This window comes from Arvicola amphibius, chromosome 14, assembly GCF_903992535.2.
Source record: "Arvicola amphibius chromosome 14, mArvAmp1.2, whole genome shotgun sequence".
In the NCBI taxonomy this organism is placed as follows: Eukaryota; Metazoa; Chordata; class Mammalia; order Rodentia; family Cricetidae; genus Arvicola; species Arvicola amphibius.
This window is the reverse complement of record NC_052060.1, coordinates 5,168,734-5,190,094: the sequence shown is the minus strand read 5'-3', so window position 1 is coordinate 5,190,094 and position 21,361 is coordinate 5,168,734. Positions and strand designations below refer to the sequence as shown.

At 46.3% G+C, this 21,361-nt stretch overlaps 1 protein-coding gene and 1 long non-coding RNA gene across 3 annotated transcripts; one reads left to right on the top strand and one right to left on the bottom strand.

The window, feature by feature from the left end:
• The first annotated feature begins 998 nt into the window (after nucleotides 1–998).
• LOC119801333 lies at nucleotides 999–4,254 on the top strand. Its single transcript, XR_005283170.1, has 2 exons — nucleotides 999–1,127; nucleotides 4,023–4,254. It is a non-coding gene; the product is annotated as an uncharacterized LOC119801333 (long non-coding RNA).
• Nucleotides 4,255–11,679: 7,425 nt separating this feature from the next.
• Nucleotides 11,680–21,140, bottom strand: S100a10 (S100 calcium binding protein A10). 2 transcript variants are annotated; one of them, XM_038312112.1, is made up of 3 exons: nucleotides 21,019–21,140; nucleotides 15,261–15,413; nucleotides 11,680–12,070 (listed from the first exon to the last, which is right to left on the bottom strand). In XM_038312112.1, exons 2-3 carry the CDS (start codon nucleotides 15,390–15,392, stop codon nucleotides 11,909–11,911), a joined length of 294 nt encoding a protein of 97 aa, XP_038168040.1. In that variant the 5' UTR covers nucleotides 15,393–15,413; nucleotides 21,019–21,140; the 3' UTR covers nucleotides 11,680–11,908. The 2 variants fall into 2 exon arrangements, with proteins under 2 accessions (XP_038168040.1, XP_038168041.1); XM_038312113.1 differs by having other exon boundaries at nucleotides 15,261–15,472; nucleotides 21,019–21,094.
• Nucleotides 21,141–21,361: the final 221 nt, after the last annotated feature.

Genomic DNA, 21,361 nt, shown 5'->3' with positions numbered 1-21,361 from the left:
CTGAGAGAATTCCTCAGGCAGAGCAGCACAGAAAGTCACTGTGCAAGGGAGCAGAGGACGGGTGATAGCTTGTGCAGACATGAGGGCAAGCGCTGGTGGCCTCTTCTGGAAGACCAGCTTTATCCTGAGGACATGCAGGATCCATTGCAACATATTCAAGTATGCATTTCTGAAAGTTCAGTTTGGCCCAATGAACAAGATAGATTGGGACGGGATGAAACAAACAGGAAGCTGACTTGAGAGTTATTATAATTTCCTTTCTGCAAGCCCGTGTGAGTGTCCCTGAACTCTGAGGTGTGCTTGCCCACCTGTCTAAAGAGGTAGGGGGCAAAGGGGAGCAGTGTGTCCATGGTGACTGGGAGAGGCCTGTGGAATGGGCGAGAGGACTGTCTTATGCTCAGATGGGATTTCGCAGATCCACCCCGGAATGGATTCAAGGTGGGAAGAAAAGAGGGCCCACGTATTGTCATTGAGGAAGACAGCACATAAGGAAGAAAGGGACATACTAACAGGAAGAATTAGAACAAAACTGGGAGGCCAGGAGGAAAATCAGCAGCTTGAGATGTCAGGGAACCCAAGGAACAGTGTTTTAAAACAGGAAATGGCCAACAAGAATGGACATTGTGGATGGCCAGATTAGTTAAAGACAAATAAATGAAAAATAAAAACACCTGTTGAGGACGCTGTGTAGATGTCTGATTGAATGGAGAGCAAACGCGCTCTCACTGGAGAACCTGGGCCTGACCCAAAATCAACACTTCCTTGCCTGCAGTATTCTTAGAGTTCAAGTTCTCTGCAGCAAGTGTTCTGAAAGTGACTGAGATGTTCTTGAGTCCTCGATTTATGACTTGATAAGCCAGTAGCAAAGAGCTTCTGTCAGAGCCAGCACATGGCGCCGTTTGGTGCAGAGCAAGCAGAAAGTCTGCCCTTCGTTAATGTTTGACCAGCTCTGTACCAAAGGTCTGACGAGAGCGAACAGCCGTGTTCTTCCTCTGTACGTGACACATCCTACAGGGTCACCATGTCCTCCTCTCAACAAGGCGCCACGTGGCTACTACTGTCTGCGTTACAAACGAGAAAGCGGAAGCTCCAAGGGGTCAAGAATCTTGCCAGAGGCCACAGAAAAGGTGATGGAGCAAGAATTTGAAATTAAGTCTCCCTGACTCCAAAGCCTTTGCCTTGCCAACAAAGCATTGTTATGTCACTAGGAGACAGGAAGGGACCTGCTGGGTTGGAGCTTGGGTTATTATGCTTTGTAATAGTTCCTGGCACCTAACTTGCTTCCCAGGATTTTGTCTTTCTTCCTTCAATCATTTGAACCTAAACTTAGAAAGAGTTGCAGGACCAACCGTAGCGGATATTCACATAGTGCCAACCATTGTTCCAGGTACTAGAGGACTAATGACACAATCCTAGGTCAACCTTTCCAAGGAAGTTCTGTTCTCGCCATTTACAGAGGAAATAAAAAAGAAGCACAGAAGTTGGGCGGTGGTGGTGCACGCCTTTAATCGCAGCACTTGGGAAGCAGAGGCAGGCGTTTCTCTGTGAGTTTGAGGTCAGCCTGGTCTACAAGAGCTAGTTCCAGGACAGCCAGGGCTACCCAGAGAAACTCTGTCTTAAAAAGTAAAACAAAACAAAAAAGGCGCAGAGAAGCTAAGTACTTTGTTCAGGGCTGTGCAGCTACCAGAAAGCTACCCAGAAAGCCTGGCTCCTAAGTCTGGGTTTCTGAATCATTATTATACTGTGATGTCTCAACGGTCTCTGATTTGGAAAATGACTAGTTGCTGATTTTCCAATTTCCTGATCTATTAAGTAGTTTATTTGGCTGAAGGCATAGAATTTGGATTTGGAACTCGATTTGGATTATAGCTCTTCTGCTCAAAAAAAATTATATGACCTTGGTCAGAGATCATAACTTCTTGCAGCTCAATTTCTCCATCAGAGGTGTGGGAATAGTAAAAAATACTCAGCTCTTCTTTTGGGAATGAGAAGGAGTGTGCTAATAGCTAAGGAGTGCAGCTGGCTTGCTGAATGTGGGCAATAAATTGTGTGTGTGTGTGTGTGTGTGTGTTTTACACGCATGTATGCAAATGGGTGGGTGTGCAGTGTGCACATGTACAGAGGCCAGCAGAGGACTTAGGGTATCATCCTCTATTGTTTTCTGATTGGCTTAAGACAGGGTTAACTTTATGTCCTAAGGTGAAACAGGGGCATACCTGAGTAGAAAGAGAAGTCAGCGCCTGGGAAGAAGAATTCTGGTAAGGTAGTCAAGAGCCTATGGGGGCAGAGGAGATGGAGGAGACGCTAGAAGTTTGCTGCAGTGTGCAGGTGATCCACATGAGGTGGGCTTGGCCACCACCAAAGTAGTAATCTATGTATCTATCTATCTATCTATCTATCTATCTATCTATCTATCTATCTATCCATCTATGTATCTATCTATCTATCATCTTATCATCTATCTATCTGTATGTATGTATGTATCTATGTATCTATCATCTATCTATCTATCATCTATCTATGTATGTATCTATGTATGTATGTATCTATCTATCTATTTATCTCTCATCTATCTTTTTCTCTCTCCTGTGAACATCTTTGTGTGTGTGTGTGTGTGTTTTACGTGGGGTAGCCAGGGAGTGCAGACAAAAGAAAACCCCTCCAGGAGGGCATTTTATTTGGAGGCCCATGTTTTGCACACAAGCTCTGTTTTAATAGAAATCTGTCTCAAATGACCTCATCAGGTAAAGAGGGTGATCTAGAAAAGTGCTCCTTCTTCAAGATGTAACTTGGATTGGCGCTGCCAGTTCCTCACTCAGCTCCTTGACCATGCTGGGCAGAGCATAGACTCAGGGACCTGGCGATGGGGTATTTCGTGTCTTCCTCACCCACACCCTGGCTTCAGTACTCTCGCCTAGACTTGTTTGTTTAATCACTACACACACTTAAGCCAATAACTATTGAACTAATTCACAAGCACATGTTCACTGAGGGCAGGAGAGTTCTTGTGAAGATCACAGGCTCTAGGGTAGGAATCTGTCACTGGTATTTTGTTAAATGCTCTTACTGTCAAGCGCCTTCTAAATAGTTATATATACACTCATAGCTGCTCTAACCCTTGGCCAGAGAGGCTTCTTTAAAAAAGAGAGAGATTTATTTATTTTATTAGTGTACATGTAAAAGTGTTTTGGCTGCATATGTGTGTGCACTGTGTACATTGCCGGGTGCCTGGGGAGAACCAAAGGAAGGAATGGGATTCCCTAGGACTGAAGTTACAGGTGGCTCTGATCCTCCACGTGGGTGCTGGGAATCAAACCCAGTCCTTAGCAAAAGCAACACATGTTCTTAACCACCAAGCCATCTCACCAGCTCCAAGAGAAACTTCCTTTTGCGGTGGATAGCAGTCAATGTAAAGATGCCAACCTTGTCAAAGCACTGAGAATATGAGACTGAATGCTCAGCCCTAAGGCTTGGGGACATGGAGGAGGGAGAGGAGGCTGAAAGGACCTAAGCTGGAAGATAAGGAGGAGTGAAATGCCATCTCCTGGACATGGTACAGTGATTGGACTCACGGACTCAAATAGCTGTGGCTATCTATATACGCCCTGGACAAGGTCAGCCTCCCCAAATTCTCACACAGATGGGGAGATACTCTCCAGGCCCTGCCTCTTACTGAGGAATCCTTGGCGAGTTAATAGCTGGTGGGAGAATCATCCTGTTTAGAGAGTGTGGCCACCGATAGGTTCCCATGCTCTAGCAGAGGGCATCACGCCCACACACATATGGACGTACTAATTGGAATGATAAGGTTTTTTTTTTAAGAAGACATGAAGTTGGAAGAGGGCTGTGTTGGGAGGAATATGAGTGGAGCTGAAGGGAGAAAATGTAAATGGGAACTGATATGTTCATGTTTTATTGAATATATGTATTAAATTTTCAAAGAATGCAATTATACTTAATATTTAAATTATACAAAAGCTGTGAATTGTTTTTAAAACTGTAATTTTATTCATTTCTTACAGACTTGGATTCAAATTCTAATGAAGAGAACACGGAAGTTCTCCCCTGCTCGCTCTCATACCAGTTACATGGCTTCTTTGGGGGGACACTCATTTCTCACAGTTTCGTCTACATTCCTCTGGAGATTTCTTTTTTGCACGTCAAAATAATTAAGCATGTATGTTCCCCACTGTCATTTCCCTCGAGTGGTTGTTTAATAGACAGACACAAATAAATCAACTGTTTTTTCATTCACACTTGTCTTGAAGACCTTTCTACACGTGTAGCTCTTCCTCGGTTGTTTCCAAAGATGTATCATGAACCTGGCCTTTCCCATGTCACTTCAACTGTGGGTACCTCCCTCACTTACACATTGTAGGTACAACTCAAACCTATGCCCACCCCTTTTCTAATAGAGCTCAGTCCTCACCAGAACTGATTCCTTCATTTGTTTGCTCTTCCACAGAAATCCATCCATCTTATCCCAACTCTCAGAGCTAACACCCATATTTACCACGTCCCATGGTGTTTCTGTGTGTTACATACTATTGAGTATTGCTGTTTTGAAACACTTGCCTCCTGCTCCACCACACTGGAAACTTGTAAGGTGGGGCTCACATCATCTGTGTTCTGTGCTGCTTCAAACTTACCATTGGTTGGAAATGTCAATCCCATCCATAAGAGTTTCAGAAGGACAAGACTGACTCACCCCAGCATACCATAGTGGCCCATCATAGAGCAACACTCAAAGCTGACTCAGCTGTCTCTTCGAGAACAGCAGACTGGAGACTAAGCACTCTGCTGCTCACTAGGCTGTGACGGACAAGATTAAAAGAGGTCAAAGGGTGGCGCCACAGAGGTCAGAAGGCAGCAGGCGCCACAGGACTGCTTATCCTGTGTGGCTCTGAATATCAAGGCAAATACGGTTTTACACTGACCTCCTCTCCAAGCTCCCTGTTCAGGGCCTAATGGAAATGATTTTCTACCCCACCGACAGGGTGATGCCACAGCATTTAAGAAAACTCATTGCTGATGTGACCAGTTCCACTTTGACACAGCCTCTTTCAGATTTTTGCTCACATTCACATGTTAAAAATACTGTTTAGTAGCTACAGTCCAGTGGACAGGCTACTTTGCAGGCCAATCGGCAGGTCTTGATAAAAAAAAAAGATGAGTGTTGGGTGGGGTGGTGGTGGTGCACACCTTTAATACCAGCACTTTGGAGCCAGAGGCAGGGGGATCTCTGTGAGTTTGAGACCAGCCTGGTCTACAGAGCGAGCTCCAGGACAGGCAGAGCTGATACACAAAGAAACTGTCTCAAAAAAATAAAATAAAATAAAATAAAATAAAAAAGAGTGTATGTTTCATAGTCTGGGGTATTTTTCACACAGACCCCATGGTTCTATCTTCTCGAGTTTTTCCATCTTAAATCTGTCATGGCTTATCTAGATTAGCTTCCCCTAATTGTGCTAGAGCTAAGAGTCCTACATCTTGGAGGCAACAAGAGGTCCACTGACTGTCACACTGAGGGATGACTCTTGAGCAAAAGAGACATCAAGGCCTGCCCCTACAGTGCCACACTTCCTCTAACAAGGCCACACCTCCTAATAGTGCCACTTTCTTTGGGGGCCATTTTCTTGCAGACCATCACCCCCTCCTAGCCTGACTCTGCACACCTGCCATATGAATACATTCTCCTTCAGCCAGTCACACTGTGCCCTCCTGAGTACTTGCTAGCCTATGAATTCCTTTGTTCCTCCTGCTCTGTCTGGAGACCAAAGAGGAGCGACTAAAACCTTAGACTGTCTGAATCCAATCCTCGTTCATCACCAATCAGCTCAGCCTTTGCTCAAATCACCTGAAAAGCAAAAACAGCACAGCAGCTACCCCACCAGTGCTGAAAGGAGCAAACAAGTTGATACTTGTGAAACCAATTCTAGAACCAGGTGAACACAGTAACTGTTAGCTGCTGCCCAGATTTCTAACCTGAGAGAGAGAGAGAGAGAGAGAGAGAGAGAGAGAGAGAGAGAGAGAGAGAGGGAGGGAGGGAGGGAGGGAGGGAGGGAGGGAGGGAGGGAGAGAGAGAGAGAGAGAGAGAGAGAGAGAGAGAGAGAGAGAGAGAGAACTTTCGATCTTCTGCTGACTGTCCTCTGACTAGCCTCACCTACCCAACCCCTCTGACTCCTTTGAAAGAACTCCTGTCTGTTGGTTTACAGAAATCACACTTTGAGACAGCTGCTGAATACAAGAAAAGAAACAAAATATCGAGTTCCAAACATTGACACTGTGGGTCGGAGAGCTTGTCACGTTTCATCTTTGCTGAAGTTCTCATAATGATATTTTGGCAGGATCATGGTGAGGACAAAATAAGATGACACTTAGGAAGTAGTACAGGCAGGTTCTGATATATAGTTGCTTGTCAATAAATACAATACACTTGTTTAAGGCGGGGCTGCATAAAGCAGATTCTATAGGTGAGATTGGCAATGGTCCACATCTATAGGCAAGGATGGTTTTGAACTCCTGATCCTCTTGCTCTACCTCCCCTAGTGCTGAGATGACAGGCCTGTGCCAACCACACCAAGCTCCAGCAGTTGTTCGTTTATTTTGGAGACAGGGCTTCACCACATATTCAGGCTGACCTTGAACTCATAGCAATCCTCTTACTTTCATGCCCCCCCCCACAGAGTGTTGAAATTTCAGGCATATAAAAATTATGACTGCAACATGTAGTGTTCAAAATTCATTATTTGGAACTTTTGCTTTCCGTGTTGGAAAAGTAGAATTATTGCAGAAAAGTTAGATGACATAGCAGAATATATAGAAAGAAAATTAAAATAACACCAAGCACATTTATGGATATGACTGAAGAACCAAAGTTCGTCCATTTTGTCTTCCACCTCCATCTTGAGTCTTATGTAAGCTATTTCCCGTAAAACACTTCAGTCCTCAGAAATGGCTAGGGGCAAAAGTAACAGGGTAACCATCTAGAGAGTACTAGATAACCACAGAATGTCCCCACCCGAAGGTCAGCCAATAAGAAAATTTGACAAGCAACAGGTGAGGTTCAAAAATAAAATTTCTGAAAAGTCCATAGACATGAGCCAATCAGGATTGAACCCATCACCCCACACCCTGCTAATGTAACTTTTCTGGTTTTTGCTTTTAAATAATGCCCTCTAGAAGGGCGGGATACCACATCTCGCTGCTGCACTGATGAGGTTCCTGCCGGCTTGTAATTGTACACACAATAAATCTTGCTTTTACATTTCAGCGAGTTAGTCTCCCTGGTGGTCTTTTGGGGTCCCCATAGACTGGGCATAACAACAACAATTCCCTCCTCCAGCAACTACAACCCTGGAAACAAAACCTAGGTAGATGAGCTTCCTCTAGTTTTTGCTGTTCATGTATGCATATGCAAGAATAAGCACACACTTTTTAAATTAAAGAAATTCTATTATATACTAATTTTGCAGCCTTCTTTTCTTGATATAGACATGTCTCCATTTCATTTAATATTTTCAAAATCATGGTTTTCACTGTTCTATGTATAGTTACATAAAGTTGCTTCACCATAAATCAGGTTGTGCCTATTTTAAGTTGTGCTGGATCAAATATCTTTGTCTATAAATTTTGTGTGTTTGCTCACTTTATTAAGATAGAAACACCAAATTAAAAATACTGGATCAAAGAAAATGCACCTAAGGGCCACAGTATTCAAGATCCCATTTTTTCAAACTTTTGCATGATTAAAGGCTGTATATAGATTATATTCCTGTCAACAGTGGCAGGATACCCATCACATGTCATCTTTGCCAGTTTCTGCTGGATGCTGGTAAACATTTTGTTTGCTCTATCTGATCACAATCCTGTACAGCTGCTGTGGTATTTTCTTGCCTCTGCCACAGATCTTTGCCTCGTATCGCTCACATAGTGCCAAGTGTGTACATTTCTATCCTCTGCTTTCTCTCTGGGGTTAAGAGCTGGATAAAGTATTAGTCAGTTTGAAAGTGAAGGTTACAACCTTGTCCTCAGTATTCCAGACTAGGGGGGAAAAGACTGACTCGCAGATTGTTGACTGGTGTTCAAAGGGTACACAAGGGAGCGCGTCTGAGAGAGAACATTAGTTGACTGGTTTACAGGATCAGCTCTCCGACGCATTTGAAAAGGACTTTCTACACTGCTATCTGTTCTGCCTTCACTCTGGGTGTGGAGAGAATGGGATCCAATCTACAACTCAGTCATGGAGTAGAATGAGTGGAATTTTCCAGCTAGTTCCTCTTCTTGGGGTTTGGCGGAATTACAGCTTTCCCCTCGGGGAGCGGTTTAGGCTGCAAGCTGCAAGGCTTAGCCGGCTGTTGCAGCAGGTCAGATTGTGGGAACTCTGTTTGGGTTGGCACAAACAGCCACGTAGGATTCCACACCTTCAATGCCGCTCCTTACTTTCCTTCCCAGTAAACATGTTGACCAATGGGGTGAAGCGAGGAAGGTGTTGCAGCCCTCCCCTCAATACACATGGGCACACCCATCCTGAACACAGATTCCATGGCAACAGGAACTTTTCTGAGTGCCAGAGTCTGGGGAATCTGCTAGGAAGAACACCCTGATCCCCCAGGTGTACACACCCATTGTGAAGAGCAGATGTTAGGATTCCTCTCCTCCCGCTGACCTCTTCCTCCTGCTGGGGTAGTTCTTGTTCTGTTGTGAGGAAAAAGTCGTCCCTGGCAGGGGTATCCAGTCGTGGGCCACACGCAGCCGAGGAGGATCATGGGTGCAGCCTAACACTACATTACAAACACTGACGAATTTTTGTGACTTTTTAAAACCATCACTGCACCATTCTTGAGTATGAACTGTAGATGACAGCAATTTCATGTTACAATGTCAAAACGTAGGACACCCTTGGCAGTGTGCATGTTTTCACGGGTTGGGGTATCAGGGAACACGCTCACCATCTTGTGTTAATTTTACCTTCCCATCTGTGGATCCATCATTAACCATGCTCACTAAAAGAAGCTCCCGCAAGAGGCAGGAAAACCGGAGTGATATGTCTGTACTGGCACACATTCCCGTGGAAGAGAGAGCCTTTCTCCACTAGGACGGGTGAGTTGGTTTCTCTAATCTCTGTGGCCATCGAAGACCTTACTTTTTAGGGTTTCTTCTCCTCAAGGCCATTGTTTCTCTAATCTCCACCTTGGAAGTTCTTTTCAATTTAGGAGTCATTGGGGTGGAGAGATGGCTCAGTGGCTAAGAGTACTTGATGTTCTAGATGACCCTGGTTCAGTTCCCAACATGCACATGTCAGCTCATAACCATCTATAATTCTAGTTCTAGATCTGATGCCTTCTCTCAACATCCAGGAGCATACACATTTTATACAGAAATATATCCTGGCAAACCGGTCACAAAGAGAGAATAAAAATAAATAAATATTTTTAAAAAGTGCTCATTATTATGAGGAACGAAGACAGCCCCCCCCACCCGTCGGGCGCCAACCCACCCACCTTGTAATGAGCGCTGGAGACTCAGAGCTCATTTATTTTACAACCCTGAAGCACTGGGTGCCTTCAATAGAAATAAACTAGTGGGATTTTCCACAGGAGTGCAAAGACCAGTTCTCAAATCCCGAATACAGGTCCCTCCCCCATGTTTCTCAGTCTGAGCAATCAGGAGTGTGCAATATTATTAGTATCTGCCCCTTACATTTGTCTTTTTCTCGACAAAGTCCGCGCTGGGTTTATCTCTATGTTTTACATCTATTTATTTTAAAACTTGTTAGAGGCATGAATTTGTCATGCTTGCAGATTGTTAGGCAAGCTTGATCATTAATAATTTTTTAATCTGTCCAGGCTCCCTGGTCATCGATTGAGTCTCTGTGAGCCACTATGAGCCCAAGTTAGTTGATTCTGAGGGTTTTCTTGTAGTGTCCTTGACTCCTCTGGCTCTGGCAATCCTTCCTCTCCCTCTACAGCAGAATTCCCTGAGCTTGGCCTAATGTTTGGCCCTCTGCACATAGTTGTGTAGCTTGGCCTTCTTGGGGGATTCCTAACAGCGGAAGCAAGGGCTCTGACTCTTTTGTTGGCTTTTCGAACCCTTTACTCCTGCTGGGTTGCCTTGTCTAGCCAGTAATAGAGGTGCCTAGTCTCACGGCAACTTGAATGCTATGGCTTATTGATATCCTTGGGAGGTCTGCCCTTTTCTGAAGAGAAACCGAGGAGCAGATGAGGGAGGAGAGATAGGACGAGGGACTGGGAGGGGAGGTGGTATAGGAAACTGGAGTTTGGGATGTAAATAAATTAGTAAATAAAGTAAAATAATTTTTTACTCTAAATTTCTAGTTTAGGTAGGGGTATCTAGACTAGCAAACATTAGTTTTTAGCCGTAGCTAGACCTAAGTGGACTCAAGGCACTTTGATCAACTATTACATTAGATCTTCTTTCTTACACTGTGACAGACAGGATGGATCTGCATGTCAGCGCAGGTGTGCAGTCTGATAATGATCAAACTCTTTTTCAGACTCCCTTGAAGTTGGAACTTTGTTGTTTGGGGCTTGGCTGTGGAACAGGATGGAGGTAGGGCAATAAGCATCTGTCGTCCGTGGACTGTGCCACGGGCTATAAGATCCTGGAGTTGCCAGGTGTAACAATGGCTTGTCTGTTCAGTAGGCAGCTTCCTGATCCAGGAGAAACATGGTGGTCCAGCTCTAGAACATGGATTTGGGGAGCCATTTCTGGGGTCAGTCTAAATTCTTTAGCTGGCCATCTCCACTCCTCCCTTTAATCAATGTCTTGGTAAGCCTGCTGACACAATCCTATAGTTGCAAAGCTATGATTTTTCATTCCTTATTTACCTCAAGATGGGGACAAAATGGTTGCAGTTTTACTCTTGTCTTTATGGTCGATGCGTTTGTACTGAACTCTGGAACTTTCCCCTGGAATAGCATTGATGTGTCCAATCCTAAAAATAACTTTTTTTCTGGGCATGGTGGTGTGTGCCTACAATCTCAGCATTTAGAAAAAAGAGAGGGGTGGGGCAAGGAGGATCAGAAGTTCAAGGTCACTCTCAGCTACTTAACACTTCAAATAACACAATTGAGGCCAGTCTGGAAATGTGTGACCTGTTTCAAAAAAATTGTTGTGTTTTCATTGTTGCTGACCTAATTAACTGAACTGAGTTTCATTCAAAATCCATGCAATGTATCTGTGTCATGTCTAGCATATTTCTTGACATCTAGGAATTAACCAGATCACTGTTGTTGGCATTTTATCACTAAAGTTTCATATTATATCCCTTCCTATTTTGGCTCATTTTTTGATGGGCTTATTTTGGCCCTATATTTTGCTGTAGTTTTGCAATGAGAAAATGGGTTCAGATATTTCAGTCATCCAAGGTGCTGGCTATAAAAGCACTCATTTAACTGGGGAAGACTTTGCTAAGGAATTATAGAAGTAGAATATGTTCTTGAAGAGCCCTCTTGTAACAGTTTGAACTTTGATCATAGCTTCACGAGCAAATAAAAAAGTCAGGCTCCAAGCCTGAATGGAGTGTGTTCTCACTTTGCTGGTTCTGTGAAGAAAGCCCTGTTGTGTGCTGGCTGCCAGAGGCTATGCTGACTCTTCACGAGCCAAAGAAGCAGGGAGTAAGCATTTCAGAGGACGCAACAAACACACCACCTCAAATTCAGAACTAAAAAAAAGGGACTGTCTTTATTGAGGGCAGAAGGGTGAAAACAATATAAAAATCACAAGCTTCTCTGTCGCTGAATTCCCTTTGCTTTCCCTGCTTGTCGAATTGGAGTTGGATGGTATCTGCACTTTCCTAAGGGCCCTGATCGGCTCTGGAGAAGCAGTGAGGCCGATTCCTCGGGGAGAAACGCATCAAGGAGGAAATACCAGGGCACCACTGGGCCTACTTCTTTCCCTTCTGCTTCATGTGTACTACAAAATAGTCATTGCACGCGATGATGAGCCCTGCAACCAGCGACAGAAAGCTCTGGAAGCCGACTTTGCCGTCTCGGCACTGGTCCAGGTCCTTCATTATTTTGTCCACAGCCAGGGGGTCCTTTTGATTCTATAAATAAATAAACATAAATAAATAAATAAGAAATGAACAAAGGAAAACAGTATCAGTTAATGACGGAGATGACTACATCGTACCCGATCCAAACTGTTGACAAGTATTCAAGCTCTTGTCTTAGGTCCTCAGTGACCTTCGTAACTCCTCAGCATGTTTTTGTTTGTCTTGGGAATCCACTTTTAGTAACGACATATTTAGATTCTGCCTAAGAACCACACTTGCCATTTTCTACTTCACACTTAGATTTTTTTTTTTTTAAGCAAATTTTCATTACTGATACCATGGTCAGATACTTATAAGGGGAACTCTTCATGCAGAAGCCACTCAGATCATTCAGAGGGTAAGTTTCAGGTCCCTCTGGTATCTGTTCTAAGCAGGTGCTGATGAGGACGCTGGGTTTTAGCTTTAGAGCAGATGCAGCGAGCTCTTCTTCCCTTCGCGTGGCTGGGACCCAGCAAGGGAGCCATCCTGTCTATCTTATTAGCTGTGTAGCCAGAGTCCATCACACAGTTTAGTTTGTCTTCACATATCAACTATGAATAGAAGAGTCTGGGTGTGAGTGCCCTCTCTAGGATGACTCCCATTCTTCATGGACTAGAACCAGGGTCTCCATATGCTAGGTACGTGCCCCGCCAGTGAGCTACTCCTGGCCCTCCTACCACTCTTTGAGTTGGTACACCCATGCCACCTTATTCTCGTCATTGGTATAACAATGATGTCATTCATCCGACAAGTTGCAAAACAAGTGTGTGTGGCTGGGAAGGTAGGCGCCAGCACGAGAGCCTGAGTTTGGATCTGTAGCCCCCATGAAAAGCTGGCGCAGCAGTGCACAGCAGTGCACAGCAATGCACAGCAGTGCACTCTCGGAATTTCAGAAACAGGGAGGCAGAAACAGAAAGACTCTCAAGGCTTACTGACCAGCTAGTCTAGCCAAATGGACCAGATCCAGGGTCAGTGAGAGACCTTATTTCAAAACAATGTGAGAGGCCTGTGAGATACCTCAGTGGGTAAGGGGACTTTCCCTATGACTGATGACCTAAGCTAGACCCCTGTAGCCTACTTCCCCAAGTTTTTCTCTGACCTCCACATGCATGCCATGGTACACACAGAGACGCATAGAAAAAAAAAAACAAACAAATGTTAAAAAAAAATAAGGCAAAGAATATTGAGGAAAGATACCTAACATCAAACTTTGACCTTTACACACACACACACACACACACACACACACACACACACAAATGAATTTGTATGACAGAATCATAAACTCAGTGCAGAGCATTAATGCTCTGTGTGGGGCAGGAAGAGACAGGCAGATGCCTTCACTTTCATCTTGTTTTAATGGTGATTAGTTTGACTATCTATGCTGCCACAATGGTTAGAAGTGCAAAAGTGTGGTTACTCCTATAGGTCCATGCTATCTCAGAGAGGGAAATAACCTCTGATGCATTAGACACAAAGTACTTATGCATTCCAATGACTGCAGAATTAGTGGGGAAACTGACGTGCAATATTTTAAGCATGCTAGATGCTTACAAACTGCACCAGAGATCTCCTATGGTAAAGGAGTCACATTGTCTACTGGAGGCTGCGAACTCCTCCCGTGAGCAATCAACTGAAACCCTTCTCTATGTAGCTAATTCTGGCCTCACCGCCTGCTTCCTGGCTGTGGTCAGAATGAGTGAAATTTGAATGACATAAGCCATCTACTTTAGAAACAAAATGCTCTGTTAATGCCGTGAGTACATGTCTAGAATGACGACCCTGTCTGTGCCTGGAATAAACTATTCCACTGTGTGGAGCACACCCCGTTGCAAACACTCTAACACTCTATGTTTCTCATGTCACAAAGCCTTGAGTACGAAAGGGTCTGTGTGGTATGTCACACACGATTAATGGGTGTTTTAGCATCGAGAATGCCTCCGTTGATGTGATGGGCTGACTTACAATGAGTACATTTTGCTCCTGAATTTTATGCTAGTCTAGAAGGATTACAACAAGTTAAAAGTGGGTATGCGAATAAGTATGTTCAGTGCTCTCATTTCAGAGAGGAGAGAACGAGGACTAGAGAGTGGGAGCAACCCACAGCTAGATCGTCTGAGCCCTTGTCCGGAACTGCAGCATGGTGCCTACGCCACAGAGGAACTGTATACTCTAGCTCACTGAGATAGCACTGGGGCGATTGCAGTGCAGAGGGAGGGGCTGGGTCACTTAACCAATACTGACGATCTGTAAAAGCAGTCTCCTGCAAAGCCCTGTGCTTATTACCGCAAGAGTCAGGTCCTTAGGTAATGTGCTATCTATCAGACCCATGACAAGAGGCCGGATCCAGCCTTTACCATCACTTCCTTTACCCTTCAGAGATGAATGCACTATTGAACATTAACAATAAAGAACTATCCTTTATTTTCAGAAAAAGATGGGATTGTACCACAGTCTGCTATTGTATCAGGTGTATTTGTCTTAGGTGAGCATTAAATTCAACTTCTTTCTCCTGAGGACCTACAAAATTGAAGGACAATTACGCCTAGTGGACTCACTGTCTTGAGTGGCATATCTGAAGATTCCTAGTCTTCAGAGGTTGTTCAGTCTGATCAAAGTGAGTTCAAACCTAGCCTGTGCTTCTAGGGTCCTAAGTTGACATTTTCATTGTAAAAAGCGGGATTTCTAGAGTGACATTTTGTGCCAACAATTAACATGATCCCTTTATGGGTTAGTGCTGGAAAAAGAAGAAATTTTTCTTTTGTCCCTGTGGATTTAAGAGGATTTGAGTACAACAGAGTTCTCCCGTAGAGCCCAGGCTTTGTAGAAATGAGGCTCTGGGTCAACCTGCAGCTCACACCCACACACAAAGGAGATTCAAGTTGTTTCAAGCGGCAGGTGATGGGAATGTGGAGCCTCTGTCATGAGTTCTATAGCCCTGAGGAGCAGCATCCTTTATCCATTACACCCCGTGGAAAGACTTTTTCCTCATGTTGTTCCAGTGGGTGTGGATATTTCCACCCGCAGACTGAGGGCAGGGGCGGAGTCTTCTCCACTCCGCTGCCCCTGTGCTATCCCTAACACTGTCTACTAAGTAAACAGATGAAACATTTCCAAGTAGTGGCCCTATAGGGAAGGGATGGGAGAACAAGGGAAGGGCACTTTGACTTTTACGTCTGGTTCCGAGACTTTCAGCACTTACTTCCAGAAACCCAGGGAACTCCCTTTCCATGAGCACTCTCAGGTCCTCCTTTGTCAAGTAGTCTTTGTCCCCTGCAAATCTGTGGAATGTGAGCATCATGGTCTCCATGGCGTGCTCCATCTGAGAAGGCATCTTGGAGAGGTCTGTGGAAACCTGCCAAAGGGCACAATGACACAGTCTGCATCAACGTTGAAGCCACATGTACTGAAAGTCTGCAGGGGCAATTGGAAATGATAAAATAGATGGGTTTTTTTCCCAATAAAATTCAATCAGTCTTAGGGTCTTCTGCTGGTGGCAACAGACACTTCAGGGATTGGACCTCAGAACGTGGGATTTGCCTGGCTGTCAGCTATTCTGCAGAGCTCCTAATCAAGATACAAACGTTTAATTTTCTGGAAAAGCAAGACAAGAGATCTTCCTTTCAGCTGCAAAATGCTAAATGAAAGAAGGTGTTTCCTTATTTCCCTTGGCGCTGAAAATATGACTCTTAGACATGGGTGAACACCAACAAGCCACAGGTCCAACTTGGTTAACACAGAAACTTCATCCCTCCAGGCATGACGTAGGAACCTGGACCAATCTGATTCCAGAGGTTAGAAGCGTGCTTCCAGATGGACGCGTCTGCTGGAAATGTATACTCTCCTAGCACTCTGGACTTGTTCTCTGGCAGGAGATGCAGCTTTCCTGCCTGAGTACAAGCTTTGCAAAGTTCATTGTCCAGTTCAGCAGAGGAGGAATAGGTAAGAGTGCATGCAGGCTCCTCCGGGAGCTGGGTCCATTTTCAGCAGGACTCTATAGAGTGTTTTCCTCACACTCTGTAGTGAAAGAGGGTATGGTGAAAGAGTACAGGCCTTTCCCCGTGAAGAGTTTAAAGAGAGGAAAGGAAGCATTAGGTCACTGTGTTCTGGTACAATGAACTTGGGCAAACGTTTCGCCAGGACCCAGTTCCTAATGGAGCTCAGTGTCCACACATAGTTTTGAGTTAAGATAGAGGGAGAGGTTGGCACTTCCCCCGCTGAAGAGCAACAACAGGAACTTGGGATGTGCTTTGGTCTGATTCCTGCTGCTGACAGATGCCTGTTCAGGACAGATCCCCAAATTCTGTAAGCCACCCCAACACACACACAAGCACTGAACCCTAGAACCTCCCTCAGGCCCTGCACATCTCCTTATCAATGACCCATATCCCCTAGCTCTCTTCCACTTTTTATTCTGACACAGGGTCCCACTAAGTGGACTAGGGTGGCCTTAACTTGAGATCCTCCTGCCTCTACCTCCTGAGTAGCTGGTCTTGCAGGCCTGTGCCACTAGGCCTGGCCCTGAGTATTATCTTTCACAAAGCCAGAGGTGTAGTGCTGAACACTAGCATTGAAAAGTTAGTTTAAGGATTATAATTTCTACCTCTTTGTCTCTAATACAGTGCAAAAGCCAGCTACAGAAAATGCCACTTCTGAGAGCACTGTCAGCCAGGACCTGGCATGATTCATCTGCATGACTTGGACAGCAACAAGGTGACATGTCAAAGTGTACCCGAAGAGCCACTCCTTTCTCCTCCCTTCCTACGCTGCTCGGATCTGCCCCATCTCCCCACTCCCGGATATGGGTTTCTGGTGGTGGCAAAGGGCTCCCAGGGAGTCTGCTTTGCCTGGATTGATCTGGAAGTGCAGGAATCGAAGAGAACTGAACTGAGCAAGTCACCTAAAAGACATGGGATGCCACCTCAGCCCTTGTACAACCCAGGAAAGGAGCCAGACACCAGGAAGTGTATTTCAGACCTAGAGAAGAAAGAGTAACAGGCAGGCTAGGGGTTCCCTCAAGCAGAAAAGTAGGTCAACTTAGTACTCCCCAGAAAGGCAAGTGGTAAGCCAAGGAAGCCCTGGCCTCACTTGAATGTCCTCTTCAAGAGGGGGAGGTCAGGCTACCTTAGCCAGGAGAGGGTGCTTGGGTCTGAGGTCAGTCCACTCCTTCCTTACCCAGCTGGTTATGAAGTGGCAAAGTTCCTCCCTAAAGCTTCATATCTGCCCTTTGGTCCTTCCTCCCTGGTTCCCCCTAGCTGTTTTATTTCCCACACGGGTGAACAGAGCAGCCAACTGACTCCCTGCTTGTTCGAGAGTCCTGCAGTAAGAACACAGAGATGGGGGATGGCCACAAAGTGAAACTGAGTTGAAATTCACAAGAGATGCCCGTGATCCCAGAGAGCCCTGACCAGCGCTACACACAAGGAATTGTCCTGGAGAAAGTTTGAAGGGAGGCAAAGGATCCAGGTATGACAGGGGCAGTCCCAAGAGCTATGAACTGTCCTTTTCTGGGTGGGGCTGGCACCGCACCGCCGGGCTCACCCCAACTCCGTAGTGCGCTACTAGAGTGAAGCTTTCCAGGAACCTGAATCTGGCACGGCCACTCCACCTAACACCCCACAAACTCCACTCCGGACAGGGCACGTCTTCCCCTTCTGGTTGGGTAACACTATGTCACAAGGGCCTTGGGACTCGGTCTGAGAGGCAGAGGAATCTGTTCCGTGTCCCTGACACCCCATCCCATACCTGGTATACACAATCCGGTGCTGTTGTCTGCCTTAGCCCTACAGCTGCCTTGATCAAGAACCACATATTACTCTCTTTTAACTGAGAGATGATTAATTACCATTGTAAAACGGATGGCTCAAAGTAGCTGAGATACAGATGAGATTATCCATAGATAGCTGACAGTTTGGCAGCTCAGAGTTCAGCAGCTAAAGCAGATGGGTTCTGGGAAGGGCGGAGAAAGGGGCCTCAACAGGGCTCACCTAAGAACAGCATGGCACAGTACACAGCACATTCCAGACACGACTGGGGGGAGGGGGGGAGGGGGGATGCCTGTCCTGCTAAGCAGGTCTGGTCAGGCCGGGCTTCTCACTCCTGCCTGTGCTTTCTCTTGTTTTCATTCATCAAGCCTTCCACTGCCTCACGCCTTCCAGGGATGGACCCACCTGCCTCTGGGCCCACTCACCTTCCCTTGAACCCTTTTGTTCAGATGTCTACTTGTGCCCCTCACATGTTAGCCTGAGCAACAGGTCTCAAGCGTCTCTCTGCAGAAAACAACTCTGGTTTTTTGTAGCCCTTACACCAATACCTACCTTGCACACCTCACTTACAAGCTTAGGAGCCAACAATGTTCTCATTCTCTCCCTTGGTCTTTCTGGGAGGCCCAGAAGGCAGGAGAGGAGTCCTTCTTCCTGAGCAATCCCAAATGTCTGCCCTGGACCTATGCCCAGGTCTAGGCTATAAATCTCAGAAGCTGGAGGCCTGATTTACTTTGTTCATATGTATTTTGTCCATCTCATGCTTTTTTAGGGGGAAGGGAGCCACGCAGAATTAATTATGGTGTCAGGGAACATAAACATTCATTATTTAAAAACATTTAGAGTTTCTGTTCATTTGTTTAGGGGAGTTTGAAGAACCCTTTCTTTGCTTTTTCTTTAATTGAATCCAGAAAGCATTTTTGAATCTGACCCTTAAAGTGTATTTGGAGGAGTGAGTTTAAAATAATGGATTTTGGCTCAGGCTCTCTCATCAAACAAAACTTGCTTACTATAGACATGATCTGCAAAAGAAAGTTCCAGAAGCAATCCAGTAGGAAGAAAGAACTGAGAAACCTACACTCTAACCCAACCAAAAACACCCACTTTTCCACCAGGAGCGGTCATGATTCAGCCAAAACCAACTACAACTACAGCAACAGTAGGGATTATTTAATTGGAGAGGTAGAAAGTCCTGAACATTGTCTTTAAAAGCAAGTTCCTCCCTCCCTCCCTCCCTCCCTCCCTCCCTCCCTCCCTCCCTCCCTCCCTCCCTCCCTCCCTCTGAAGAATTAGCGCCTCACACATGCTAAGCCTGCTACTCGCTTTTGCTTTTGCTGTATGATTCCTAAGCTGCCAGGCCTGAGGAAATGGGAAGCTAAAGACAGAGCCCATACTTTAGTCCAGCTTTTCCCAGCACTGTGAACATATTTTATAATTCTGAAAGAATCCCATTGTTTCCCTTAGCTATGTTTAAATGGATGGACTGTATCCAAGGGCATAACAGCGTAACAGTTTAGTGCTTGAAATCTCTCTCTCTCTCTCTCTCTCTCTCTCTCTCTCTCTCTCTCTCTCTCTCTCTCTCTCTCTCTCTCTCTCTCAAAATCAGGGAGGCATCCTCAGCACCACCCAGCCCAGGGACTGACCACACTGGGGTGACTGCTCAGAAGCTGGCCAGAGGCCAGGCATAGGAGGACAAGGGCTCATCTCATGCTGGGTCCTGGGAAAAGACAGGAAACAGATCACACAGAAATCCGAGTGAAGCCAAATAACGCCAAGCAGACCAAAACCTCCCGTGAACTGAAATGCAGGCTCCAAGAGCTGGATCAAAGGCTACCATGAAGAAAATCCTCTTTGGCTGTCAGAAGCATCCTCTTTAACCATGTAGAAAGGAGACTAAATAGACATTGCTAGGAATCTGTGGGGGGAAGACTAGGGTAATGAAATCTCAGGAAGTCACACAAACTCATCCCTGCACAACTCCTGGCACTATCGTTTGGAGTTTGCTGAAAGCCACTGAAGGCCAAGCTGTCTGACAGGGTGTTTGTTTCCACTGCAAACCTCTCAAGCGGAGAAGCAAAGCCCAGTGAAACTGAGGCCTGCCGCCATGGGGCAGCAACCTGGTGGTAACCGTCAACGGCATTGCCAGTCTAGCAACTGCCCTCCCAGGCAGCTCAATCAAGAAATCCCTCCTTCAGGTTGGTGGCCAGTGAGTGTGACTCACTTCCTCTTGGAAACTGCCCTGGAAGATGGCACAGTTCCTCTTTTCCTTCAGGGAGTGTTCTGTCCAAGCATCCACAGAGTATCGACCAGCCAGGCCACACCCATGGTCTCACAGCTGAGTCACAGGTCTCAGATCACTAGGCGAATCCTGGAACCCTTCGTGCTAACCCCACCCTGCAGAATCTAGCTTCCCTGGGGTGGGGTGGGAGGTTGACAGGAGGTAGGTTAGCGAATTTCAGTATTTGGCCTGAGGCTCTTTGCCGATCTGTTACTTTTCTGTTTGCCTTACCAATCTCGCAATAGTTCTCAGGAGACCTCCCAGGAAGGTCCGGAAAAGAGGTCAATCCTGTGGCCAAGCAGCATCATATCAAATCAATTTGGGCCTGAAGATTGCTCACCAAGCCTGCTCTCACTCCACCTCCTGCCGGGTCCCTTTCTTTAATTCAATAGCAAGAAACTTGCTAGAGAAAAATAGCCTCACTCCCTCTCACCCCAGAACTTCTTCATGAAGACAACAAACAGAAGGCCTTGCCTTCGCCCTGAGATCCTTCCCCACCAACCTGCAACTTGCACTGGGGCAGAGCACCTAGCGGAGCAGGGCCCTTTAGGAAGGGAATCCTCCAGCTGCCAAGCCGCTAGTCCTCCCTGGCCCAGATTGGTTCCGGCAGCCCTGCTGTGGAGAGGCTGGACTGAGGTCTGGCTAGCTCTAGTTAACTCTTAAGACTGTTGCAAAGTAAGAAAGGCGAGAGTGAAGAATAGTACGCCAAAGGGAGAGGTCAAAGGAACAGCGGCCCCAACGCCAGGGTGGGGTAGCTGCAGACAAGCGACGCCTCCGCCCCAGCGGGTCTGGGGGTGTCTGCAAGTAGGAGGGTGGCCCCACCCAGGCCCACGGGGCACAACACTTCCCAAAGCCGAGCTGGAGTTCCGATCGAGCCAGGTATGGGGTTCCCCTGGGCAGGTGAGGGGTGAGAGACTCACCTGGGCCCCGAGGCGCAGCAGTGGTTGGAAGAACTGGACACACAGCGGAGAGGAGCTCGCTGAGGGCCGGGAGTCTTTGTACGCGGGGCGGGTGCAAAGGGCGGAGGCGCCCCGGAGCGGGAGGAGCCTGGAGGGCAGGCAGCCGCTCTCCCCACCGGCTCCTCCCTTCCTGCCCCCCACCCCACCCCACCCCGCCCCAACACACACACACACACACACACACACACACACAGCGGCCGGTCACACACCCTTCCCACTCTACTCTGCTGACAGACGAACCTCGCCCGTCCCCAGGGACAGTCCTATTGTAAACGTCCCTGCAAGCAGGAATGCTCTTAGTCTC

What these genes read in the sequence shown, in the direction of transcription:
- S100a10 (XM_038312112.1), bottom strand. Translation starts at nt 15,392, where the DNA reads ATGCCTTCTCAGATGGAGCACGCCATGGAGACCATGATGCTCACATTC. An exon ending in AGTTCCCTGGGTTTCTGGAA is followed by an intron (nt 12,071 to 15,260) that starts GTAAGTGCTGAA and finishes ATTTATTTATAG; the next exon opens with AATCAAAAGGACCCCCTGGC.